This window comes from Grammomys surdaster, unplaced genomic scaffold (assembly GCF_004785775.1).
Source record: "Grammomys surdaster isolate TR1022 unplaced genomic scaffold, NIH_TR_1.0 125818, whole genome shotgun sequence".
Classification (NCBI taxonomy): Eukaryota; Metazoa; Chordata; class Mammalia; order Rodentia; family Muridae; genus Grammomys; species Grammomys surdaster.
In genome coordinates, this window is record NW_021620648.1 from 209,375 (window position 1) to 220,773 (window position 11,399).

At 51.4% G+C, this 11,399-nt stretch overlaps 1 protein-coding gene across 2 annotated transcripts in view; it reads left to right on the forward strand.

The window, feature by feature from the left end:
• Col2a1 (collagen type II alpha 1 chain) overlaps positions 1-7,515 on the forward strand; it is a 29,278-nt gene extending 21,763 nt beyond the window's left edge. For both annotated transcript variants that reach the window (XM_028789332.1, XM_028789333.1), the window contains 17 exons: positions 135-188; positions 457-564; positions 1,051-1,104; positions 1,422-1,475; positions 2,166-2,327; positions 2,495-2,602; positions 2,822-2,929; positions 3,145-3,198; positions 3,336-3,443; positions 3,644-3,697; positions 3,810-3,917; positions 4,157-4,210; positions 4,658-4,765; positions 5,085-5,373; positions 5,764-5,951; positions 6,234-6,476; positions 6,942-7,515. In XM_028789332.1, the coding sequence (XP_028645165.1) occupies positions 135-188; positions 457-564; positions 1,051-1,104; positions 1,422-1,475; positions 2,166-2,327; positions 2,495-2,602; positions 2,822-2,929; positions 3,145-3,198; positions 3,336-3,443; positions 3,644-3,697; positions 3,810-3,917; positions 4,157-4,210; positions 4,658-4,765; positions 5,085-5,373; positions 5,764-5,951; positions 6,234-6,476; positions 6,942-7,088 (2,001 nt within the window). In that variant the 3' untranslated portion in view covers positions 7,089-7,515. The remainder of the gene's footprint in view (positions 1-134; positions 189-456; positions 565-1,050; positions 1,105-1,421; positions 1,476-2,165; positions 2,328-2,494; positions 2,603-2,821; positions 2,930-3,144; positions 3,199-3,335; positions 3,444-3,643; positions 3,698-3,809; positions 3,918-4,156; positions 4,211-4,657; positions 4,766-5,084; positions 5,374-5,763; positions 5,952-6,233; positions 6,477-6,941) is intronic.
• The last annotated feature ends 3,884 nt before the right edge of the window (positions 7,516-11,399 follow it).

The window sequence follows — 11,399 nt, forward strand, 5'->3', positions numbered from 1 at the left end:
CTGGGACTCAGCTCACTCAGATGCCTTCTCTCTGGGAGGGGTTGAACATGAGGCTGAGCTGGGCAGTGAGTTCTCAGTCTGAGGAGAGCACAAAGGCAGGTGACTGGACATGACATCTTCTGGTCCTCTCACAGGGTGAACGCGGAGAGACTGGGCCACCTGGGCCTGCTGGATTTGCTGGACCTCCTGTGAGTATCTCTGTCTACCCACCCATGCATCCTGTCTCCACACCCAGAACTCAAGGGCACTTTCTGGTGGGGAGAAAGAAGGGAGCGCAAGAGGGCAGTAAAGGAGGAAATGGACTTCCTTCACATTTGTATGTCAACAGAACAACCCAGTCTTAAACTCAATTTTCAGGCCCAGGGTAGACGTGTACAAATGTACTCCCAGAACCTTTTGGCAGGACCTGGGTGGTCGGCTTGCCTCTCCTTCATCTGTCCCTTCTTCCTATTACAGGGTGCTGATGGCCAGCCTGGTGCCAAGGGTGATCAAGGAGAAGCTGGACAGAAAGGAGATGCTGGTGCCCCCGGCCCACAAGGCCCCTCTGGAGCTCCTGGACCACAGGTGAGTATTGTCGAGCTCATGAGCAGAGGCTACCAGGACAGGAGGAGGGCCATGGTAGGCCATGCAGGCAGAGTCTAACTGGGAGCCTGGTGGACACCTAGACTGTGTAAGGGAGCTTTCATTAGATCATGGTGCGTGAGGCACACAGGTTGGGTAATAGGTCCCCGACACTGAGTACAGGCTGTATCCACTGACCTCAGACAGCCAAGACAAGCAGTCCGTCTCCTGGGGCAACAGAGAGAGTGGGTTTCCCAGGAGGTGAGACTTTGGGGTTGTCTTTGTAGAAGCCCTGCAGAGTCCAGCCACAGAGTCTCCCAGTGGTGACGCACACAGATCTGCCTACAGTAGCTTTTGTATGGGGTCTTAGTGTCAGGAAGCTGTGCTGGGACAGCCGGGTCCTCAGGAGTCCTGTGCTAAGGTTCAGACAGATGATTACCACCTTCCGCAGGCCCACCAGACCTCATTGTCATCTTCTTCCCTTCACAGGGTCCTACTGGAGTGACCGGTCCTAAGGGAGGCCGAGGTGCCCAAGGCCCCCCGGTGAGTAAATCTCATGCAAAAAAGTTCTGGCCCATGATTTCTGCAGTGGGTAGTTAGGTTCGGGATTCTCCACCTCCTCCCTCCCCAGCCCTCGGCTCCCTGAAGGGTAGCCGTACCTTTCACCTCGCCCCCACTCCCGCCCGACTCTGTAACCAGGTGCAGTGGCCTTCCTTCCTCTCACTTGCTACTTTGTAGCCCCCAACCTTTCTTGATTCCCCCAAGCTGAAACAAGCTCTCTAGACCTACCGATCTGATTCTCCTCTCTGCTGGGAACCTGGAGTATTCAGGGCCTTTCATCTACTGCTCTGTGCCCACAGGGAGCCACCGGATTCCCTGGAGCAGCTGGCCGAGTTGGACCCCCAGGTTCTAATGTGAGTGTCATTCCCGGTTAGATCTGACTTACTTCTGGCATGGGAGACCCAGACAGGGTCAGAGGGATCTGGAGCAAATCCACCAAACATAGGGGGTCAAAGGAGCTCCCTTATGGCCCCGACTTTTCTCCATTTCTACCAAATGAGAGGAACAACCTATTGACCATTGGTAGCCGGGAGCAATGCAGGACCACCCAGCCTTCCTGGCTAGCTTGGACTCACCCTCAGACTTAGTATGCTGGAAGGGTTGGCACGATGCCCTTCATCTGGGACATATTTCCTAAACATGCATCTAGATCCACACTCTGTAAAGGAAAGCCCATGATCCCCAGACTAGATAATTGGGGGCTTCAGTGAGGGAGGAGATAAGGAAAAATTCCATCTACCAACACTGAGAATGGAGGAGGGGCTGCTGGGTGAGCTGCAGGTTCAGGTCAGAGGGTCAAGGTTGGAGCTGTTTCTGGAGGAAGCCATTATAGAGAATGTAGCTGACCCAGCAGGAGAAATTCCACATGGATGGAGATAGGCTAAGCAAGGTTGGCGGAGCCACAGCTGGCTGCCCAGAGCTCTCTCACGGAAGAGGAGACCAGGGTGGGCAGTGTGGAATGCCATGGCCCCCAAGATCACAGTGGTCTCTAACTTGGATGAGGAGGACGGCAAGTTATCATTGTCTGCATTTGTTCCTCCCAGGGCAATCCTGGACCCGCTGGTCCCCCTGGTCCTGCTGGAAAAGATGGCCCCAAAGGTGCTCGAGGAGACACTGGCTCCCCTGGCAGAGCTGGTGACCCTGGTCTTCAAGGTCCTGCAGGACCTCCTGGCGAGAAAGGAGAGACTGGAGATGATGGTCCCCCTGTAAGTACCCTACCAGGCCCCTGAGTGGCACTGAGCTCCTCTAAGCACTGGGAGGAGGGTGCAGGGCTGTGGGGGATGTGGGGAGGGAGCTGCACAGAACAGACTCAACGGGTGGGAAGAGGCACAGCCAGGCCAAGCCCTGTGTCAACTCTTTCTTCTTCTCCTAGGGTTCTGGTGGTCCCCCAGGTCCCCAGGGTCTGGCTGGTCAAAGAGGCATTGTTGGTCTGCCTGGTCAGCGTGGTGAGAGAGGATTCCCTGGCCTTCCCGGCCCATCGGTGAGTGAAGGAGGCTTCTTTTAGCCTGCTAGGCCAGACCCTGCTCAGGTTCAAAAGTCTTAGCTGGGTGTTCCTGCTGTCAGGGTACCCTAGGTCTTCCTTCAACTCAGCACGCTTGGAAGCATCCCTTTGTCAGCTGACTCCGCTGAAGAGGGTGTGTGTGGGGGAGCCCTGGCAGGGATGCTTGTATACTCATGGTCCTTGTCTGCATCCTTTCAGGGTGAGCCCGGCAAGCAGGGTGCACCTGGTGCGTCTGGAGACAGAGGTCCTCCTGGTCCCGTGGGGCCTCCTGGCCTGACAGGGCCTGCGGGTGAACCTGGACGAGAGGTGAGCCCTAGAGCTTGGTGTGGCCGGATGATCTTGAGGGATACACAGAGAGACCAGGACTGGGTGTACAAGGAAAAGGGTGGGTGGAAGTTTAGAGGAGGACATGTTAGCCCCGAAGTCTCAGTTGGGCAGAAGTGAACAGGTCTACGCTTCAGAACAGAGCGAGAGAGTAACAGGGAACGGCCCTAAGTGAACCCTCACGTCCCTTTGTCCAGGGCAGCCCTGGTGCTGATGGACCCCCTGGCAGAGACGGTGCAGCTGGAGTCAAGGTGAGTGACTGATGTCTATTCTGGGGTGGGGGTTGGGGGGACTGCGCTGGGCCTAACGCGCCACTCTGGGAAACAAAGGATCTCTGCTTGCCTCTTCTGAAACATTCTCTGCTGAATCTGATACCTTGCTCCTATAGGGTGATCGTGGTGAGACTGGGGCACTGGGTGCCCCTGGAGCTCCTGGGCCCCCAGGCTCTCCTGGCCCTGCTGGCCCAACTGGCAAACAAGGAGACAGAGGAGAGGCTGTGAGTATCTTGAGTTTGGGGGTGAAGAGGGTGACAAAGTGGTGGTGGTGGGGGTGTGTTCTGTGTTTGCTTTCTTCTGTTTTGAGTATCTAAAGGTAGCCCCTGGATCTGGGGCTTCTGGGCCCCTAGGCAGATGTGGAGGAGCAGCTTCATGTCCTGACACTTCATTCTCTGATGATGTTCTCTCTCTCCCCTCACAGGGTGCACAAGGTCCTATGGGCCCCTCAGGACCTGCTGGAGCCCGTGGAATTGCTGTAAGTATTGGAACATCCTGTATGGAGTCCTCCTTGGAAAAAGGACACCAGGTCTCAGATGAGACACATACTGGACCAGACTTGACCAAATCTGTGACTTTCTCATTCATAGGGCCCTCAAGGTCCCCGGGGTGACAAAGGAGAAGCTGGAGAGCCTGGCGAGAGGGGACTGAAGGGACACCGAGGTTTCACTGGACTGCAGGGTCTGCCTGGCCCTCCGGTGGGTATCACTGCATGTCATTTGTCCATAAGGGGGCTGCCCAAGACCTCCCACTTTTCAGGCCCTCTGAGCTTCCCCTGCTACCGAAAAGGCTTGGGGTCTTACTCAGAAGCCCTTGGACTCTTTTAGTGGGTAGAAGAGGAGGAGAGGGGGTGAGCACGTGATTGCTTCCCATTCAGAAGGAGATGTATTTCTATACCCAGCTGTGTTGACCTCTACCGTTTTCGTCTTTTCCACAGGGTCCTTCTGGAGATCAGGGTGCTTCTGGCCCTGCTGGTCCTTCTGGCCCTAGAGTAAGTGGGATGGTTTTGGGGAATGGATTGAGCTTTTCTGCTGGGTGGGCCAAGGCCTCAGCCAGGAGATGGATGGGGATGAGCATTGTTTCTCTAAGGCACCTTGGACTTAGCAGTCCTCCCAGGAGGTTCCCCGAGAAAAGTGGGACTCTCTTTCACTGGCCGCGGGCTAAGCATCTGAGGTCACAGTGGCTAGAAGTCGAGCCTGATAAAAAGATTTGTATAAAATGACTTAGGAGGGACACGGGACTAACCTGCTGGCCCTTGGCTAGATGGAGATAGATTTAGGGAGCATGGCTTAACAATGCGAGTGGCTGAGCAGTGCGGAGAATCAGAGGCAGAGTGGTGTGACCAGCACCACCGGGTTGGCTACCCACACAGCCATAGCTGATCTGCCACACTACAATGTGTGTGTTTTCTTACCATTTCCTCTCTCTTGGCCTGCAGGGTCCACCTGGCCCTGTTGGTCCCTCTGGCAAAGATGGCTCTAATGGAATCCCTGGCCCCATAGGGCCTCCAGGTCCCCGTGGACGCTCAGGAGAAACAGGCCCTGCCGTAAGTGTCCTGACCCCTCCCTGCTGTCGGAGGTATTTCCAGCATTTTATAGGACCTTTGGGATATCAGCTGGCAGCTATTGGTGAAGGCATCCTATAGGCTGAGGACCCGTTAGAGGGTCCCAGGGCTCATGATGGGTTCTGGGAAACAGAAGAGCCAGGAAGGCAATGGGGAAGTTGCTGTGGTTTCCTGGTCCTGTTGTTCTCTGTTCCCACTGAATGAACCAGGAAGAGGACACACTAGCATAGTCCCAGCAGATGGTCACAGAGGAGGGAGGGCATTGTTCTGTGATTCCTGACATCTCTATTTCCTGCTTCAGGGTCCTCCTGGAAATCCAGGTCCCCCTGGTCCTCCAGGTCCTCCTGGTCCCGGCATCGACATGTCAGCCTTTGCTGGCTTAGGGCAGAGAGAGAAGGGCCCTGACCCCCTGCAGTACATGCGTGCAGACGAGGCAGACAGTACCTTGAGACAGCATGACGTCGAGGTGGATGCCACCCTCAAGTCACTGAACAACCAGATTGAGGGCATCCGCAGCCCCGACGGCTCCCGCAAGAACCCTGCTCGCACCTGCCAAGACCTGAAACTCTGCCACCCAGAGTGGAAGAGCGGTGAGTCCGGAGGACAGGCTCCCTGCCCCAGAGAGGAGCCTGCCAACCCACCAGTATGGCCACCTTCAGCAGCCGGGAAGACACACCCCATTGTACCTTAGTACAAAGCAGGGTCAGACCCGGAAGGTTCTGATGAATGACCATGACAGAAGTGACTCCGGAATGCACCCAGCTGGGGAGCTCCTCCTCCACCCTTCTCCCTTGGCCCTCTCTCTAGCATTAGGTCTTCCATGCAGATTTCTTTGTCCCCATGCCCTGCTGTCTGACCCCCTTAGGTCACATGTAAACCTCCCCTGACTAGTTTCCCAGTAGGCTGTCTGTCTCTAACAGGCAGCCTGGCCCTCAGGTCTGAGTCTGAGCCTCAAGGGATGTTACCTCTTTCTCTTGTAGGAGACTACTGGATTGATCCCAACCAGGGCTGCACCTTGGACGCCATGAAAGTCTTCTGCAACATGGAGACCGGCGAGACTTGCGTCTACCCCAACCCGGCGACCGTGCCTCGGAAGAACTGGTGGAGCAGCAAGAGCAAGGAGAAGAAGCACATCTGGTTTGGAGAGACCATGAACGGTGGCTTCCACGTGAGTGCCCGGAGGTCTAGGCCCAGCTGGCTCCTCAGGTGTGCTCTTCTCTCTCTTCTGATGCTTTAACTCTGAAAAGCTGTTCCTTTGGGCTTTGGAGGAAGGAAAGAGGAGAAAGTGTTTTCCCCAGTAGAGCTGGAGAAGAGGTCCTCCGAGCTTGCTCCACACCTGCCCCCGCACCCGACAGATGCTCTGAGCCCCTAACAGCTGAATGCACCATTAGCCTCTGATCCTAGCAGATGCTAGGCCCTTGGTCTTACACCTTCACCCCTCTGCCTACAGTTCAGCTATGGCGATGGCAACCTAGCTCCCAACACCGCTAATGTCCAGATGACTTTCCTCCGTCTACTATCCACCGAGGGCTCCCAGAACATCACCTACCACTGTAAGAACAGCATCGCCTACCTGGACGAAGCAGCTGGCAACCTCAAGAAGGCCTTGCTAATCCAGGGCTCCAATGATGTGGAGATGAGGGCCGAGGGCAACAGCAGGTTCACGTACACTGCCCTGAAGGACGGCTGCACGGTGAGTGGGGACTGCCTGGAGTGGAGCTGAGGTCGCCCTGTGACAAACATCACGTTCCTATAGTGACGGGACTCATCAGAGGCTTGAGTCAAGGGGGTCTATGGGAAGCCGAGCTGAGTGGCAGGGAAGGGGGAGGGGCATATACTGTATTGGCTTGTCCACTTCCTTCTTCAGAGGAAATAAAGATGCTAGCACACTCACTGACTCTTAGAGAAGTGTTCATAGAAACTAGCATATGAGAGGAGAGGCTATCACAGGCGGGAAGCCCTTTGTGGGAAGGCGGGAGACAGTAGAGGAGGGCTCTGTCATTAAGGAGACAATTGAAGAGGAGGCGCTTGGGCAAACAGAAGTCCAGTGAGCCACCTAGTGTCCTTCCCACCCTGTGGCTGCTTAGTTTGGGGGTGCTGGGCATCTGGTCCTTGTTGTAAGGCATCACCTGAATAACACCCCTCCTTTTCTGCCTAGAAACACACCGGTAAGTGGGGCAAGACTGTCATCGAGTACAGATCACAGAAGACTTCCCGCCTTCCCATTATTGACATTGCACCCATGGACATCGGAGGGCCTGAACAGGAATTTGGTGTGGACATAGGGCCTGTCTGCTTCTTGTAAAATCCTGAACCCTGAAAACAACACAATCCATTGCGAACCCAAAGGACCCAAATACTTTCCAACCGCAGTCACTCTACGACCTGCACTGAATGGCTGACCTGACCTGATACCCAACATCCTCCCCTCAACAGTCCGGACTATGCGCCCCTTTCTAAGAGACCTGAACTGGGCAGACTGCAAAATAAAATCTCGATGTTCTATTTATTTATTGTCTTCCTGTAAGACCTCTGGGTCAAGGCGGAGACAGGAACTATCTGGTGTGAGTCAGACGCCCCCCCAAGTGACTGCTCCCAGCCCAGCCAGAAGATCCCTACAGGTGCTGGGCGCAGGGACTGTGTGTCCTACACAATGGTGCTATTCTGTGTCAAACACCTCTGTATTTTTTAAAACATCAATTGATATTAAAAACCAAAAAAATCATTGGAAATGATACCGTGACTTGTGTTTTGTTCTTCTGGTTATTTGTTACCAGTCCTTGGCCCTGTATGCATGTCCAGTATGGTCCCAGGACTGTCTGTAGACCTTACAATCCAGGATGCTGAAGACACACTGCCTAGTTTGGTGATCTCTCACACACATAAGATCTGCCTTTCTTGTAAACTTAGGTGCTTTGTGGAATCTAGTGATGACCAGAAACCAAACTATATGTGTTAGCCTTGTGCTATGGAAACAAAACACCTGATTTGGGTTAAATAATAAGGAAAGCAAGATTTATTTTGGCTCAAGGTTTTGAGGGACAAAATGATAAGTTAATACAGAGGAGGAGGATTAGAAAATCAATCTCTCTCTCTCTCTCTCTCTCTCTCTCTCTCTCTCTCTCTCTCTCTCTCTAAACAAAACTAGGTAATTGTATTGATTTGGATCTTAGGGAAAGGCAGCAGGTCATAGCAGGTGCACAGGTCAAAAACATTGCTCATGCTGCAAGCCAGGAAGCAGAGGAGGAGGGAGAGACCAGTGTCCTACAGGCCCTTCTGAGAGTCTGTCTCCGTGACCTTAGGACCTCCCCTAGGCCTAACTTCCATCACTTACTTAAGAGCGTCACGCTGGGAGCAAGCACCAGCACACACCTCGGAGGGACACTACCCTCAAACATCGGAGCCATTGTTTGGGAAGCCTCAGGAATCAGAGGGATGACATTGTTCTTGAGAGTAAACCTGGAGCGCACCTCTCCAGCCGGCTGGAGAAAAGGCAGGGCGCACTGAGATCTTTGTGTGGGGGAGTTGGGGGATGCTCCTTGTGGAAAGTAGGGTGGAAAGGGAAACAAAAGGGGAGGGGGTAAATCCCCAGGGGTCATTGACACAAGCAACCTGGGTGATTATCTTCGTCTTTCTGTAAGCTTCTGAGGCAAGGAGAGGAAAAGGTACAGGCTCCGCCCCTGCCTCCCTTCTCCGCCCCCTACTTCCCGTTGCTCCGCCCCCATTCACCATTGTGTGCTCAAAGCCCGTGTGAAACCAGCAGAAATGAGCACCCAGAAATAAGCACACCGTTCCCTTTTCCACTAGAGGCACACGGTGGTGGGGATGTGCGAAGTGAACAGGTTATACATTCCATGACAGCGGTATTTTGTGAAACGAATTTCAAAAGATAACCTGGTACATCTCGTAAACAAGACGCTTTTCTCTGACCCCTTTCCCATCCTGCTCTCTTCTTTTAAAGCTGGAATCCTTTCTTTTAAAAAAAATAAATAAAAAAATAAAAATAATTGAGGGGAAATTTCCTGCATTCAAAGTGTGATGTACAATTAATTGAATAACGCGCTGGTACCAGGGCGAGCTCGTTTCAACCAAGGAAATAAAATGGCGTAAAGGAAGTAAAATACAGGATTGGGTCTGGGAGGGTAGCTCAATGCTAGAGAGCTTCCCTAGACACGCAAACCCCCTGGGGTTTGAGTCCCAATGCCATATGCACCCTCCCACATAATTACAACTACTTCACAAGGAAACAGAAGCAACCTCTATCTATGGAGAGCTGGTGACGGCAAAGGGAAGCTCACCCACCAGGTGGGCACTTGAGAGGCTTCGACAGCAGGCAGAGCAGAAGAGCTGCTGAGTTCACACCTAACCTGTCAATCAATCTAACTGACGAATCAGAACTCCCAGGCAGGCTCATGCTACTACCCTGACAGGACGGTGACTGCTCTGGATAAAACATCCAGCAGACTCTGACACTGGCTTAGAGCTTTGTGGGAATCCATAGAGTATCTGGGTAATTCCCTGTAGTCTACCCACTTCCTGCCCTGGAAAACCTAGACAAGTTTGGAACTGCTTCTCAATGAGTGGCTGGCGAGGAGCCGCAGGAGAGCCTAAAAGGGGAGTCCAGGGAGCATGCACTGCTTGGCCTCTTTCTCTGCATCCCAGCTTGGCCCAGCGAGGAATGTGGAGTCAACCAGGATTATTAATAAATCCTGGATTCCTGATGCCCCCACCAAAGCAGGAGGTCCCTCCAGGCAGAATAATGCATCAGGTAAATTCCTGAGCCGGCAGATGAGAACAGAGGCCTACCGATCACCAGGGCTTCATCAGGTTATGTTTCTAGCTTGCAATTCTTTGGCTTAGGAGCCCGATGCCCAAGCTCTAGCTAAGACTTTCAAGTTCCTTGGTTGCTAAGTAAAGCTCTGGACACTTCCTGAAAGAGTGTCTCCCCCCCACCCCCCACCAAATAGCTGGAGATACACAGTATCTTCAGGGCAGTGAAGAATCTTATTTATAAAGAAAAAGAAAGGCCGGGCGGTGGTGGCGCACGCCTTTAATCCCAGCACTTGGGAGGCAGAGGCAGGTGGATTTCTGAGTTCGAGGTCAGCCTGGTCTATAGAATGAGTTCCAGGACAGCCAGGGCTACACAGAGAAACCCTGTCTCAAAAAACAAAAACAAACAAACAAAAACAATAACAACAACAAGAAAAAGAAAGATTATTCTGCACAGAGGAAACAGTCTATGGCTTGTTGATTTATGCAGAACTCTTAACACGCAGGCAGATTCTTTTTTTTTTTTTTAATTTTTACTTTAATTTTAAAATGTTAATCAAAGGCTTTGTAAGTTTGGTAATGCTCAATAACAAGATGCCCATACAATCAGAAGTGTAACCCAATACCCAACCTAGATATACCAACTATCTTTGAGACACGCGAATGTCCGCCTCCATGTTCCCATCTCCCCTCCCTCCCTCTCATCTCCTAGCTCCTCCTCCTCTCCTTACTCCTCCCACCATAGCTCCTCCTACATATCACTCTTCCTGTTAAGATAAAACTTTTCTCTCAAAATACAATTAGAGCATAACTATACCAATTTGTATCAGTAAGGTACACGATAGACCTAATACCCAGCCCATCATTTTGTTGACTAACTAGAACCTCTGTCATCTCTCCTAACTAAAAGACCTAGCTCTGAACCTGGCTTTTTTCTTGGCTTTAGAATGAATGTCAGCTGAAAACCATCCTCTCAAGTCTTTTCTCTCAAAGTAAATAGCCAAGATTGGCTATGAGACTATAAGTCTTCAAACCCATCAGAAATCCAGAATGACTGAATTAACTGAAATTATGGGAAGCACAAAGCATAGCTTCTAAAACTTAGCCAATTTATAGAGACCGTTGGACACCTGGACAGTCCCTATACTACAAAACATTGGAGCATCCGATCTTCAGCCTTCTGGCCCAGGATCATCTGACAGACCTAGTGATGCAGAATTATTAAGGGCTGATTACTCTGTCTTGGCAGATATAATCAGTCGACTATCCCGCAAGTGTGTCCTTTTCAGGACAGTAATTTGTCTGTAGATGAAAAGAGGAAGTTCTTGCCTAGTGGCTGTCTCACCACAACTGGAGTAACTCCAAAGATGCTCAATTTCTTCTTAGAATCCAAGACAGGGAAGCTGTTAGGAGCAGACAGTTCTCTAATCAAAATGAGCCTTAATGCAGAAATGTTTGTAACGTCAATTCTGTGGCCTTCTGATGATTTGAAAACCAACTATCCATGTAAGGCAATCTGGACTGTTGTCTGTTAACTCCTCTCAGCTATTTCTAAATAAAATTTAGAAAACACTCTAACAATAAACTCAGAGCCATGAATTTGCTATAGGCTCTTAACTCACAGGCTAACCATCTCAAATCAGTTAAAAGAGTTAAAGAAGGACTGGACCTAAGCCTTGTATTCCTAAATGTGTTATATAGGCACAATGCCTATGAGAGTAACAATATTAATCTCACTTCTATATCAGTAAGAAACTCGTACCAATGAAAACCTTAAATTTGAAATCAAAGTAAATTTTGTACCATTTAAGAAATTATAACTTCAACTTAATAACAATTATACAGA